The 15,341-nt window shown below is 51.8% G+C and overlaps 1 protein-coding gene across 2 annotated transcripts; it reads left to right on the top strand.

Moving 5' to 3' along the window:
• The first annotated feature begins 274 nt into the window (after positions 1 to 274).
• On the top strand, positions 275 to 13,715 carry smyd4 (SET and MYND domain containing 4). 2 transcript variants are annotated; one of them, XM_079738126.1, is made up of 10 exons: positions 275 to 530; positions 1,042 to 1,186; positions 3,182 to 3,271; positions 4,143 to 5,136; positions 5,272 to 5,478; positions 5,761 to 5,921; positions 6,418 to 6,562; positions 8,498 to 8,614; positions 13,008 to 13,131; positions 13,546 to 13,715. In XM_079738126.1, exons 1-10 carry the CDS (start codon positions 397 to 399, stop codon positions 13,694 to 13,696), a joined length of 2,268 nt encoding a protein of 755 aa, XP_079594252.1. In that variant the 5' UTR covers positions 275 to 396; the 3' UTR covers positions 13,697 to 13,715. The 2 variants fall into 2 exon arrangements, with proteins under 2 accessions (XP_079594252.1, XP_079594253.1); XM_079738127.1 differs by having other exon boundaries at positions 423 to 560.
• The last annotated feature ends 1,626 nt before the right edge of the window (positions 13,716 to 15,341 follow it).

The raw sequence follows: 15,341 nt of genomic DNA, 5'->3' as shown, positions 1-15,341 counted from the left end.
TAATATCTAACACACACCTCTATCGCGCCCTTGTGGCTTGATCGTGTTTCTGTTTGTTTTGAAGTCGTTAGCTCTACTAACAGGAGCAAAACTACACTTCCGGGATGAAATAAATGGTTCTTCAAAGTAGTAGTCGGAAAGTAGTAAGTAGCGACTCGGGCGTTGAACGGGACGGGGTTAAAGACGAAGCGGCTTTTACTCTGAAGACCAAAGTTATAACCGGAATATTATCGATGGTTTTTGTCACGATAAACAATTGCGGGAGACTGTAAATCACTTCCTGATTTGACACGTGACGCTATTAGACGTTACTCATTGAGTAGTTCATTATAAAATCTTATTTGGATATATACATACATCTCGTATATATACATCTCTCTCTATATACGCTTCAGGATGGACATTCCACGTGTTCCGTGGCAGGAACATGTTGCCCAGCGGTGGAGAGGACTTTCTCCAGGGGATCGGCGGAGGTTCACATCCCTGCAGGACATCGACGCTGTCTTCAAGTTCGCTGCTGAACAGACAACGTGAGGAGACAGATGGGATGTGATGACAACGTGAGGAGACTGGTGTGATGAGGATGGATGTCATCGCTGCTTTTCTCAGTGTCATTATCTATTGAGTGGCTAGTAAGCTTCACATCGGATGAAGTGCATCAACTAAACTATTTTCTGTAGTAACCCTGCTTTAACTCACAAGCACCACACATGTTATTTGGATGAACTCTCCTAACGCCAAACATGTACTGATCTATTTACCTATCATTTTATAATATTATATAATAATATATGTCATATTTAACTTCCCGCTCTGCTGAGCACCCAATCACAGCATTAACATTGACACTTTACCGTATAGTGTGTATGGTATTAAGTAGTGATGTATAGGGGCAGTAATTTTAATAGAGCGATGTATAAAGGTAACTTAAACCACCAGGAGGCCTGATGGTAACAAGGCAGAAGCAGATAGCTGTGGTTTGGGGATTAGTGGACTGGTTATTTCCTGAATGCTGTTAATGGTTTCTGCTTCTTCCGGCAGTGAAGAAGATGTGGATGTTCTGCAAGGGGTCGCCAAGGGTTACCGGGCGCAGAAGGACGCAGAGCGAGCTGCCCTCTGCAGGGAGCGTGGAAACAGCAGCTTCCAGATCAGAGACTACACCGCCGCCGCGCTACACTACTCACAGGTGAACCGCTACGCCGCCCCTACACTACTCACAGGTGAACTGCTACACTACTCACAGGTGAACCGCTACGCCGCCCCTACACTACTCACAGGTGAACCGCTACACTACTCACAGGTGAACTGCTACACTACTCACAGGTGAACCGCTACACCGCCGCTACACTACTCACAGGTGAACCGCTACACTACTCACAGGTGAACCGCTACACCGCCCCTACACTACTCACAGGTGAACCGCTACACCGCCGCTACACTACTCACAGGTGAACCGCTACACCGCCGCTACACTACTCACAGGTGAACTGCTACACTACTCACAGGTGAACCGCTACACCGCCGCTACACTACTCACAGGTGAACCGCTACACTACTCACAGGTGAACCCCTACACTACTAACAGGTGAACCGCTACACTACTCACAGGTGAACCGCTACACCGCCGCTACACTACTCACAGGTGAACCGCTACACCGCCGCTACACTACTCACAGGTGAACTGCTACACTACTCACAGGTGAACCGCTACACTACTCACAGGTGAACCGCTACACCGCCGCTACACTACTCACAGGTGAACCGCTACACCGCCCCTACACTACTCACAGGTGAACCGCTACACCGCCGCTACACTACTCACAGGTGAACCGCTACACCGCCGCTACACTACTCACAGGTGAACCGCTACACCGCCCCTACACTACTCACAGGTGAACCGCTACACCGCCGCTACACTACTCACAGGTGAACCGCTACACTACTCACAGGTGAACCGCTACACCGCCCCTACACTACTCACAGGTGAACCGCTACACCGCCCCTACACTACTCACAGGTGAACCGCTACACCGCCCCTACACTACTAGCAGGTGAACCGCTACACCGCCGCTACACTACTCACAGGTGAACCGCTACACTACTAACAGGTGAGCTGCTACACTACTCACAGGTGAACCGCTACACTACTCACAGGTGAACCGCTACACTGCTCACAGGTGAGCTGCTACACTACTCACAGGTGAACCCCTACACTACTAACAGGTGAGCTGCTACACTACTCACAGGTGAACCCCTACACTACTAACAGGTGAACCGCTACACTACTCACAGGTGAACCCCTACACTACTAACAGGTGAACCGCTACACTACTCACAGGTGAACCGCTACACTACTCACAGGTGAACCGCTACACCGCCGCTACACTACTCACAGGTGAACCGCTACACCGCCGCTACACTACTAGCAGGTGAACCGCTACACTGCTCACAGGTGAGCTGCTACACTACTCACAGGTGAACCCCTACACTACTAACAGGTGAGCTGCTACACTACTCACAGGTGAACCCCTACACTACTAACAGGTGAACCGCTACACTACTCACAGGTGAACCCTACTGGGATGAGCTCACAGCTGCACACAGCTGTCAAATGCTGCAGGAATCACATTCATTTTATTATTATTTTATTCATTAATTTTATGTTATTGCCAACGTTGTATTGCCATTCAAATATCCACTGACTTTAAGGAGACTACTTGATTAACAGAGGGAAAATAAATAAGTACATGTTGCTCTACTTCCTGACAGTATTTAAAGGAACACTGACTGTTCAGTACTATGGGACAGTATTTAAAGAAACACTGACTGTTCAGTACTATGGGACAGTATTTAAAGAAACACTGACTGTTCAGTACTATGGGACAGTATAGAAAGGAACACTGACTGTTATGACTTTGCTAGTACTGTGTTCAGTGCTTCACCATTCACAGTGCTGTGGTCTCTGTGTTGCAGGGTGTGTGTTCAGTGCTTCACCATTCACAGTGCTGTGGTCTCTGTGTTGCAGGGTGTGTGTTCAGTGCTTCACCATTCACACTGCTGTGGTCTCTGTGTTGCAGGCTGTGTGTTCAGTGCTTCACCATTCACACTGCTGTGGTCTCTGTGTTGCAGGCTGTGTGTTCAGTGCTTCACCATTCACACTGCTGTGGTCTCTGTGTTGCAGGGTGTGTGTTCTTCCCCTCGGGGCTCAGAGCAGCTCTCTCTGTGCTATGCCAACCGGTCTGCGTCGCTCTTCCATCTGCAGCGGTACCAGGTCAGAGAGTCTGAGAGTCTGAATGGACTCTAAGCATCTGTTTTCAGGGTGTTCAGTGCATAATACAGTTATGTATCAGTCAGTTTATTTTTAATGTTTTGCACAAATTTGTACCAATAGTAATTAAAGGGGTAGTTCTAGATTTAGGACATCGGACCTCATTTCCAAGTGAGCCAGTGTGTTTCTACACCCGAGGCAAATCAATTATAAGACCAGACTTTCGATGTTAATGTTTGTGTTGATAGAATAATGATAAAAATAAAACTATTCTTCGCGGATAATTAGTAGTTTATACTTCCCTGTAGTTGGACTGATATTACCTTGGCACCTACCATGTCCCGACTTGAGTGCGCTTCTCTGATTACGTTCTGTTGTAGTGAATTGGCTGCTACCAAGCAAAGTAAAATTCCGCCACTGCTGAGAAAGTAGTCCCTCAAAAGGTAATGCGATCATTGCGATGCATGGATGGTTTTATTTCTAACATTATTCTACCAACAAAGACATTTACATCGATAATCTGGCGTTATAATTTCTTTGACTCGGGTGTACTGTGGAGTGGGTAAAACGCTAGCCTAGCACCAGCGATCTCTTCAACTAGACGGACTGAATTTAACGTGTTGAAAACAGTCTCCAATGATAAATAACACACTGGCTCACTTGGAAATGAGGTTGGATGTCCAAAATCCAGAACCACCCCTTTAAGTCACCATCACTAACAATGACTTTGAAGTCCTGATGGAGTGGAGAACGATGTAAAGAATGGCTCCTTTACGTTTGTGTGTCATCCTCTGACTCCACTGGTTCATCTCCTCTGTTATTATTATTCTATATCTTATCTATTATCTTTCTTCTGACCGGTCTCTTATCCCAGGAGGCCCTGGGCGACGTGGCCAGCGCCCTGCAGCACGGCTATCCTCCTCACCTGAGGCCCAAACTGGAGGTCCGGCGGGGGCAGTGTCTGGGACGGCTGTCTGATGGGGGGGGGGCTAAAGACTCAGGGGGGAAGGACAGCCCCCATGACGACCCGTCTCCATCTGAACACTGTGTGGACGCTAGTGGGGATCCCAGCGGTCAGATCTCCCCCTGCGTGTCGGTCTACTTCCACCCAGAAAAAGGGAGACATCTGGTGGCCACAGAAGGGGTGGCAGCAGGGGGCCTGATCATGGTAGAGCGGCCCTACAGCTGCGTCCTCGTGCCCGGGACGGAGGCTCTCAAAGGGAAGCCGAGGAGGAGGAACGAGGTGGAGGCGGTGTCCTTCGGGACGGAGGAGCGGCGATGTCACCGGTGTCTCTCTGAGACCCTGAGCCCACTGCCCTGCGAGGGCTGCTGCTACAGCCGCTACTGCTCGGAGGCCTGCCGCCAAGAGGCCCGGGAGGAGCACCACTGCTGGGAGTGCCCCATCGGAGCGGAGCTGGCCGTGACGGGGCTGATGTCCCAGCTGGCGCTCCGGGTGGCGCTGAAGGCGGGGTGGGAGAACGTCCAGAGGGCGCGGAAATGGGTCAGGGAACGGGAGTCGTCCGGACCAAAGCTTCCGGACGGCGTCCCCGATGACGCTTCGCCCGCAACGGACGAAGGCCACCCTTCTGACGTCTACATCAGCGTCTACCGCCTGCTCCATCACCTGGGTCGCCAGAGCCCCGAGCTACGCTTCCTGTGCGCGGTCACCATAGCGACCCTCTTCCTGAAGCTGAGGCGGGCGGGGCCGCCGCCGGCCTCTTGGGGCGGCGGCGGATCCCCTCGGACGAACCTCAGCCAAGAAGACGCAGGCTGGCTCCCAGAGCACTGGCTGCTGGGAAGTGTAGTTCTGAGGCATATGCTGCAGCTGAGGTGTAACGCGCAGGCGGTCAGCGTCCTCCAGGATGAAGGTAGGAGGAGCTTAACTCTTTTGGTGTTGGTCGTTGGGCGACAGAGGGTGTGAGGGGGACACTGTTGGACACATCTAACCTGTTCAAAGGGACGTCCATCAGAAGAGCTTTCCTCCAGTCGTTCTCCTCTTCCAGGTGCCGGGGGCCGCAGGGTTCATGCCGTGCACGAGGTCCAACTCGCCAGCGCTCTGTTCCCCGCCCTCAGCCTCCTCAACCACGGCTGCCGCCCCAACACCAGCCTGCAGTTCACCCCCCCTCCAGCGGGGGCCCCCGGAGGGGTCACATTGGCCGTCAGAGCGGCGGAGGGCATCGATCCTGGACAGGAGGTCCTGCACTGCTATGGTGAGGGACGGGGGGGGGGGTGATCAATGTTGGGATCATTAAGCATCAGGGCTTAATGATGTGGAGAGGTTATCATTGGACCTGTAAAATAACGCTGATCAGTGGGGGGCAGTGGGATAGCAATACGAGATCAATGGGCCTGAATATCTGCTGATTCACTGGAAGGTGTTAGTTCTGACTCCAACCACCCGTAACCACATGGAGAAATGCCAACCAGCTGATGGGGCTAACTGCTAGAGCCGCTGGACAAGACTGTCTTACGAGCCTCCTGTCCTCCTTCAGGTCCTCACTGCAGCAGAATGCCGACTGCTGAGCGCCAGCGCCTCCTGCTGGAGCAGTACTACTTCCACTGTGGCTGCGCTGCCTGCTCCCAGCAGTCCGAAGGCCCTGGAGGCCTGGAGCTCCAGGGCCTCCAGTGTGAGCAGTGCAGGGGCCCTCTGGAGGTTTGACTCCCCACTGCGCCTCGCTGTGGGGCCGGGCTCACTGTATATCTCAAGAGGCTCTGTATGTAACGTTGTTCAGTCTATGTTAGAAACACATGTGACCTGTGGTCCTCAGGGTCCTCAGGGTTAGGGTTAGCTTACCCTAACCCTAACAACATGTGACCTGTGGTCCTCAGGGTTAGGGTTAGCTTACCCTAACCCTGACAACATGTGACCTGTGGTCCTCAGGGTTAGGGTTAGGGTTAGGGTTAGCTAACCCTAACAACATGTGACCTGTGGTCCTCAGGGTTAGGGTTAGGGTTAGGGTTAGCTAACCCTAGGGTTAGCTAGGGTTAGGGTTAGGGTTAGGGTTAGCTAACCCTAACCCTAACAACATGTGACCTGTGGTCCTCAGGGTTAGGGTTAGGGTTAGCTAACCCTAGGGTTAGCTAGGGTTAGGGTTAGGGTTAGGGTTAGCTAACCCTAACCCTAACAACATGTGACCTGTGGTCCTCAGGTCTGTGCGGACGGGAGGGGCGGCCTGCTGTGCGGCCGGGCCCCCTGCGCTCGCTGGCTCTGCCCCTCTGAGCTGAGCCTCAGGCTGCAGGAGGTCAGAGGGCATCTGGAGACGGCTGGGGGGCATCTGGACGGAGACAGGCCAGGTGAAGGGCCACCTCCACCCCCACTGTCCCCCTCCACCCGCACTGTCCACCTCCACCCCCACTGTCCCCCTCCACCCGCACTGTCCACCTCCACCTCCACCCCCACTGTCCACCTCCACCTCCACCCCCACTGTCCCCCTCCACCCGCACTGTCCACCTCCACCTCCACCCCCACTGTCCACCTCCACCTCCACCCCCACTGTCCCCCTCCACCCGCACTGTCCACCTCCACCTCCACCCCCACTGTCCACCACCTCCACCCCCACTGTCCACCTCCACCTCCACCCCCACTGTCCACCACCTCCACCCGCACTGTCCACCTCCACCTCCACCCGCACTGTCCACCACCTCCACCCCCACTGTCCACCACCTCCACCCCCACTGTCCACCTCCACCCGCACTGTCCACCTCCACCTCCACCCCCACTGTCCACCTCCACCCCCATTGTCCCCCTCCACCCGCACTGTCCACCTCCACCTCCACCCCCACTGTCCACCTCCACCCCCACTGTCCCCCTCCACCCGCACTGTCCACCTCCACCCCCACTGTCCCCCTCCACCCGCACTGTCCACCTCCACCCCCACTGTCCCCCTCCACCCGCACTGTCCACCACCTCCACCCCCACTGTCCACCACCTCCACCCCCACTGTCCACCACCTCCACCCCCACTGTCCACCTCCACCCCCACTGTCCCCCTCCACCCGCACTGTCCACCTCCACCCCCACCCCCACTGTCCACCTCCACCCCCACTGTCCCCCTCCACCCGCACTGTCCACCACCTCCACCCCCACTGTCCCCCTCCACCCCCACTGTCCCCCTCCACCCCCACTGTCCACCACCTCCACCCCCACTGTCCACCACCTCCACCCCCACTGTCCACCTCCACCCCCACTGTCCCCCTCCACCCCCACTGTCCACCTCCACCCCCACTGTCCACCACCTCCACCCCCACCCCCACTGTCCACCTCCACCCCCACTGTCCACCACCTCCACCCCCACTGTCCCCCTCCACCCCCACTGTCCACCACCTCCACCCCCACTGTCCACCACCTCCACCCCCACTGTCCACCACCTCCACCCCCACTGTCCCCCTCCACCCCCACTGTCCACCACCTCCACCCCCACTGTCCCCCTCCACCCCCACTGTCCACCACCTCCACCCCCACTGTCCACCACCTCCACCCCCACTGTCCACCACCTCCACCCCCACTGTCCACCACCTCCACCCCCACTGTTCACCTCCACCCCCACTGTCCCCCTCCACCCCCACTGTCCACCACCTCCACCCCCACTGTCCACCACCTCCACCCCCACTGTCCCCCTCCACCCCCACTGTCCACCACCTCCACCCCCACTGTCCACCACCTCCACCCCCACTGTCCACCACCTCCACCCCCACTGTTCACCTCCACCCCCACTGTCCCCCTCCACCCCCACTGTCCACCACCTCCACCCCCACTGTCCACCACCTCCACCCCCACTGTCCACCACCTCCACCCCCACTGTCCACCACCTCCACCCCCACTGTCCACCACCTCCACCCTCACTGTCCACCACCTCCACCCCCACTGTCCACCACCTCCACCCCCACTGACCACCACCTCCACCCCCACTGTCCACCTCCACCCCCACTGTCCCCCTCCACCACCTCCACCCTCACTGTCGACCTCCACCCCCACTGTTCAGTATGATATTGTGTTGTGATGTGCAGTGTGATGTTGTATTGTCCAGTATGATGTTGTGTTGTTACGTTGTTCAGTATGATGTTGTGTTGTTACGTTGTTCAGTATGATGTTGTGTTGTTGTGCTGTTCAGCGTGATGTTGTGTTGTGTTGTTCAGTGTGTTGTTGTGTTCAGTGTGATGTTGGTATGATGTTGTTCAGTGTGATGTTGTGTTGTTGTGTTGTTTAGTATGGTGTTGTGTGTCTCCTCAGACGAGGCCTTGGTGTTGCTGAACAGCGCGTCCCGGTCCGCTGGAGCGCTGCTCTCTGAGAGCCACCCCCTGCTGGGAGAGCTGGCGGACGCCCGCGCCCGCGCCCACGCTGCCCGGGGTCAGAACACCTTCCTAACCTAGAACCCTTTAGAAGTAGAGAACACCTTCCTAACCTAGAACCCTTTAGAAGTAGAGAACACCTTCCTAACCTAGAACCCTTTAGAAGTAGAGAACACCTTCCTAACCTAGAACCCTTAAGAAGCAGAGAACACGGTCCTAACCTAGAACCCTTTAGAAGCAGAGAACACCTTCCTAACCTAGAACCCTTTAGAAGCAGAGAACACCTAACTAACCTAGAACCCTTTAGAAGTAGAGAACACCTTCCTAACCTAGAACCCTTTAGAAGTAGAGAACACCTTCCTAACCTAGAACCCTTTAGAAGTAGAGAACACCTTCCTAACCTAGAACCCTTTAGAAGTAGAGAACACTGTCCTAACCTAGAACCCTTTAGAAGTAGAGAACACTGTCCTAACCTAGAACCCTTTAGAAGTAGAGAACACCTTCCTAACCTAGAACCCTTTAGAAGTAGAGAACACCTTCCTAACCTAGAACCCTTTAGAAGCAGAGAACACCTTCCTAACCTAGAACCCTTTAGAAGTAGAGAACACCTTCCTAACCTAGAACCCTTTAGAAGTAGAGAACACCGTCCTAACCTAGAACCCTTTAGAAGTAGAGAACACTGTCCTAACCTAGAACCCTTTAGAAGTAGAGAACACCTTCCTAACCTAGAACCCTTTAGAAGTAGAGAACACCTTCCTAACCTAGAACCCTTTAGAAGTAGAGAACACCTTCCTAACCTAGAACCCTTTAGAAGTAGAGAACACCTTCCTAACCTAGAACCCTTAAGAAGCAGAGAACACGGTCCTAACCTAGAACCCTTTAGAAGCAGAGAACACCTTCCTAACCTAGAACCCTTTAGAAGCAGAGAACACCTTCCTAACCCTAGAACCCTTTAGAAGTAGAGAACACCATCCTAACCTAGAACCCTTTAGAAGTAGAGAACACCATCCTAACCTAGAACCCTTTAGAAGTAGAGAACACCGTCCTAACCTAGAACCCTTTAGAAGCAGAGAACACGGTCCTAACCTAGAACCCTTTAGAAGCAGAGAACACGGTCCTAACCTAGAACCCTTTAGAAGTAGAGAACACCGTCCTAACCTAGAACCCTTTAGAAGCAGAGAACACGGTCCTAACCTAGAACCCTTTAGAAGCAGAGAACACCTTCCTAACCTAGAACCCTTTAGAAGTAGAGAACACTATCCTAACCTAGAACCCTTTAGAAGTAGAGAACACCTTCCCAACCCTAGAACCCTTTAGAAGTAGAGAACACCTTCTTAACCTAGAACCCTTTAGAAGTAGAGAACACCTTCCTAACCTAGTACCCTTTAGAAGTAGAGAACACCTTCCTAACCCTAGAACCCTTTAGAAGTAGAGAACACCTTCCTAACCCTAGAACCCTTTAGAAGTAGAGAACACCTTCCTAACCTAGAACCCTTTAGAAGTAGAGAACACCTTCCTAACCTAGAACCCTTTAGAAGTGGAGAACACCTTCCTAACCCTAGAACCCTTTAGAAGTAGAGAACACCTTCCTAACCTAGAACCCTTTAGAAGTAGAGAACACCATCCTAACCTAGAACCCTTTAGAAGCAGAGAACACCTTCCTAACCCTAGAACCCTTTAGAAGTAGAGAACACCGTCCTAACCCTAGAACCCTTTAGAAGTAGAGAACACCTTCCTAACCTAGAACCCTTTAGAAGTAGAGAACACCTTCCTAACCCAGAACACTTTAGAAGCAGAGAACACCTTCCTAACCTAGAACCCTTTAGAAGCAGAGAACACGGTCCTAACCTAGAACCCTTTAGAAGCAGAGAACACCTTCCTAACCTAGAACCCTTTAGAAGCAGAGAACACCTTCCTAACCTAGAACCCTTTAGAAGTAGAGAACACCATCCTAACCTAGAACCCTTTAGAAGTAGAGAACACCGTCCTAACCTAGAACCCTTTAGAAGCAGAGAACATGGTCCTAACCTAGAACCCTTTAGAAGCAGAGAACACGGTCCTAACCTAGAACCCTTTAGAAGTAGAGAACACCATCCTAACCTAGAACCCTTTAGAAGCAGAGAACACGGTCCTAACCTAGAACCCTTTAGAAGCAGAGAACACCTTCCTAACCTAGAACCCTTTAGAAGTAGAGAACACTATCCTAACCTAGAACCCTTTAGAAGTAGAGAACACCTTCCCAACCCTAGAACCCTTTAGAAGTAGAGAACACCTTCTTAACCTAGAACCCTTTAGAAGTAGAGAACACCTTCCTAACCTAGAACCCTTTAGAAGTAGAGAACACCTTCCTAACCCTAGAACCCTTTAGAAGTAGAGAACACCTTCCTAACCCTAGAACCCTTTAGAAGTAGAGAACACCTTCCTAACCTAGAACCCTTTAGAAGTAGAGAACACCTTCCTAACCTAGAACCCTTTAGAAGTGGAGACCACCTTCCTAACCCTAGAACCCTTTAGAAGTAGAGAACACCTTCCTAACCTAGAACCCTTTAGAAGTAGAGAACACCATCCTAACCTAGAACCCTTTAGAAGTAGAGAACACCTTCCCAACCCTAGAACCCTTTAGAAGTAGAGAACACCTTCTTAACCTAGAACCCTTTAGAAGTAGAGAACACCTTCCTAACCTAGTACCCTTTAGAAGTAGAGAACACCTTCCTAACCCTAGAACCCTTTAGAAGTAGAGAACACCTTCCTAACCCTAGAACCCTTTAGAAGTAGAGAACACCTTCCTAACCTAGAACCCTTTAGAAGTAGAGAACACCTTCCTAACCTAGAACCCTTTAGAAGTGGAGAACACCTTCCTAACCCTAGAACCCTTTAGAAGTAGAGAACACCTTCCTAACCTAGAACCCTTTAGAAGTAGAGAACACCATCCTAACCTAGAACCCTTTAGAAGCAGAGAACACCTTCCTAACCCTAGAACCCTTTAGAAGTAGAGAACACCGTCCTAACCCTAGAACCCTTTAGAAGTAGAGAACACCTTCCTAACCTTGAACCCTTTAGAAGTAGAGAACACCTTCCTAACCCAGAACACTTTAGAAGCAGAGAACACCTTCCTAACCTAGAACCCTTTAGAAGCAGAGAACACGGTCCTAACCTAGAACCCTTTAGAAGCAGAGAACACCTTCCTAACCTAGAACCCTTTAGAAGCAGAGAACACCTTCCTAACCTAGAACCCTTTAGAAGTAGAGAACACCATCCTAACCTAGAACCCTTTAGAAGTAGAGAACACCGTCCTAACCTAGAACCCTTTAGAAGCAGAGAACATGGTCCTAACCTAGAACCCTTTAGAAGCAGAGAACACGGTCCTAACCTAGAACCCTTTAGAAGTAGAGAACACCATCCTAACCTAGAACCCTTTAGAAGCAGAGAACACGGTCCTAACCTAGAACCCTTTAGAAGCAGAGAACACCTTCCTAACCTAGAACCCTTTAGAAGTAGAGAACACTATCCTAACCTAGAACCCTTTAGAAGTAGAGAACACCATCCTAACCTAGAACCCTTTAGAAGTAGAGAACACCTTCTTAACCTAGAACCCTTTAGAAGTAGAGAACACCTTCCTAACCTAGAACCCTTTAGAAGTAGAGAACACCTTCCTAACCCTAGAACCCTTTAGAAGTAGAGAACACCTTCCTAACCCTAGAACCCTTTAGAAGTAGAGAACACCTTCCTAACCTAGAACCCTTTAGAAGTAGAGAACACCTTCCTAACCTAGAACCCTTTAGAAGTGGAGACCACCTTCCTAACCCTAGAACCCTTTAGAAGTAGAGAACACCTTCCTAACCTAGAACCCTTTAGAAGTAGAGAACACCATCCTAACCTAGAACCCTTTAGAAGCAGAGAACACCTTTCTAACCTAGAACCCTTTAGAAGCAGAGAACACCTTCCTAACCCTAGAACCCTTTAGAAGTAGAGAACACCGTCCTAACCCTAGAACCCTTTAGAAGTAGAGAACACCTTCCTAACCTAGAACCCTTTAGAAGTAGAGAACACCTTCCTAACCCAGAACACTTTAGAAGCAGAGAACACCTTCCTAACCTAGAACCCTTTAGAAGTAGAGAACACCTTCCTAACCTAGAACCCTTTAGAAGTAGAGTCCTTTACCTTGAAGGTGGAAAAAAGGAGTTACAACCTTCAAATGTTAAGAAATATGGTGTGCTTTAAGTACAAGTATCGGACAAATATCCTGCTCCATCTTGTGTTGGTTTAACTACTGCAGTGTGAATATACAACACGTTGGTTCACACACAGCCGCTGTACGCTCGTCCGTCCACTAGGGGGCAGACTCAGACCTGTTGGGGTTACTGCCCAGCTGTCCTCTCATACAGCCGCCATCATGGCTGCCTGGAGACTCCTCTCAACAGTATTCTGGTTAACCCCTTGTTGTGCTGCAGGTGATTGGAGGAGGGCAGCGACCCAGTTGAAGCTCAGTACGGTGGCCACCACGGCTCAGTACGGGGGGAAGAGCCTGGAGCTGGGACGCCAGCTCTTCAAACTGGCCCAGCTCCACTTCAACGGGTGAGCTCACCGCTATGACCCTCTTATTAATTAATTATGATGTATAGTAGAACTCACTTTGAAAGGACTTGGAGACCTAGATCTTGAGTCTGTATTACTCTATTCCTAAGTATTGATCAGTAAGTTATTCATCAGACATCGTTACCCAGAGTTGATCAATGTCCATATTGAGTTGAGAGGCTTCTTGCTCACAGACTAACCCTAACCTCCATGTAGACCAGCGGCTGCAGAGTCTTTATATTAATCGGTTGTAGTTAACCCTAACCCTAACCCAATCATGTGTGGTTAACCCTAACCCTAACCCTATCATGTGTGGTTAACCCTAGCCCTAACCCTAACCCTATCATGTGTGGTTAACGCTAGCCCTAACCCTAGCCCTAATGTGTGTGGCCTCGTCCTCGCGGTCCTCCCCAGAGGCCAGCCTGCAGACGCCCTGGCGGTGATCCTCAGCGCTCAGCGCCTGCTGCTGCAGCACTGCGGTCCTCGTTGCCCGGAGGTTCACCAGCTGCAGAGCATGGAGGAGTGTCTCACAGGGCAGCGCGGGATGCCACCAAAACACCTCTAGCCATGCCCAGTGGTTTTACTGTTACGCGTTGTAATTGAATAAATAGTATTCATCACTTTGAAGAAACGTGCAATTCCTATTCTGCGACTCAAAGCATTAATATATTTTGAAATGATTATATATTAGATTGTCATTATGAAAGTGAGCTGCAGGACAACTGAGGGCCTAGAGAGGGAGACAGGCAGAGGGAGACAGGCAGAGGGAGTGACAGGCAGAGAGGGAGACAGGCAGAGGGAGTGACAGGCAGAGGGAGAGACAGGCAGAGGGATTGACAGGCAGAGGGAGAGACAGGCAGAGGGAGTGACAGGCAGAGGGAGTGACAGGCAGAGGGATTGACAGGCAGAGGGAGACAGGCAGAGAGGGAGACAGGCAGAGGGAGTGACAGGCAGAGGGAGAGACAGGCAGAGGGAGAGACAGCAAAGGGAGAGACAGGCAGAGGGAGAGACAGGCAGAGGGAGAGACAGGCAGAGGGAGAGACAGGCAGAGGGAGTGACAGGCAGAGGGAGAGACAGCAAAGGGAGAGACAGGCAGAAGGAGAGACAGGCAGAGAGGCAGACAGGCAGACAGTGATGATGATGATGAAGGACACACACAGGGAGTGAAGGTCACAGGCATAAGAGTCGTTTCAGAGCCCTGGAGAGAGGAGGAGGAGGGAGGGAGGGTTAGAGGAGGAGGGAGGGGGGTTAAAGGAGGAGGGGGGGGTTAGAGGAGAAGGGAGGGGGGTTAGAGGAGGAGGGAGGGGGGTTAGAGGAGGAGGGAGGGGGGGGAGGGGGGGTTAGAGGAGGACATACACATGCACACTGACACACAAATGCACAGACACACGTGCACACACACAAATCAACACCATCCAAGCTTCCCAGACATGCTTTGTGGGTAAAGTTTAGGCGTCGCCGCAGGAAGGAGCCACACTGATGGCCGGGAGGCGGGGGTTAGGTACGAGTGCTCCAAGGACTGCTGCCCGCTGAAGACCCCCGTGGTGCAGACCTCTCCAGCTCACAGCTCCAGCCCAATACGCACCTCTCAGGTACCTGATACTCAGAGCCCTGCAGGCTCACTGAACACCTGCAACACCCCCTCGCCTTTCCTCATCCTCTAGGTCATACTCTCCATCGCTCTCTCCTTCAATCTGTCATTCCTTCACTCATTAACTTTCCCTCTCTTTAACTCTTCCCACACACACACACACACACACTCCCTTGAGTCCCTAGCCCCCATCAGATCTCTGGTGTCATGGACGGCCCTCGCCTACAGCTCTCTAAAATGCTCAATCTTTCAACACCCCCCCCCCCCCCCTCTCTCTCTCTCGCTCTCTCTCTTTCAGAGGACATGTGAAACATGATGCAGACAACGGTAACGTAGCCCTCCTCATGTAAAAATAAAGTCCCAATCGCTCTCTCTCTCTCTCTCTCTCTCTCTCTCTCTCTCTCTCTCTCTCTCCATTTGTCTCTGTCTCTGTCTCTCTCTCTTTCTGTCTCTCGCTCTCTCTCTCTCTCTCTCTCTCTCTCCATTTGTCTCTGTCTCTCGCTCTCTCCATTTGTCTCTGTCTCTCGCTCTCTCTCTGTCTCTCTCTCTCCATTTGTCTCTGTCTCTGTCTCTTTCTATGTTTCTCTGTCTCTCTGTCTCTCTCTTTCTCTGTCTCTCT

This window comes from Pollachius pollachius, assembly GCF_949987615.1.
Source record: "Pollachius pollachius genome assembly, chromosome: 6".
NCBI classification, from domain to species: Eukaryota; Metazoa; Chordata; class Actinopteri; order Gadiformes; family Gadidae; genus Pollachius; species Pollachius pollachius.
This window is presented reverse-complemented; position numbering and strand designations above follow the sequence as displayed.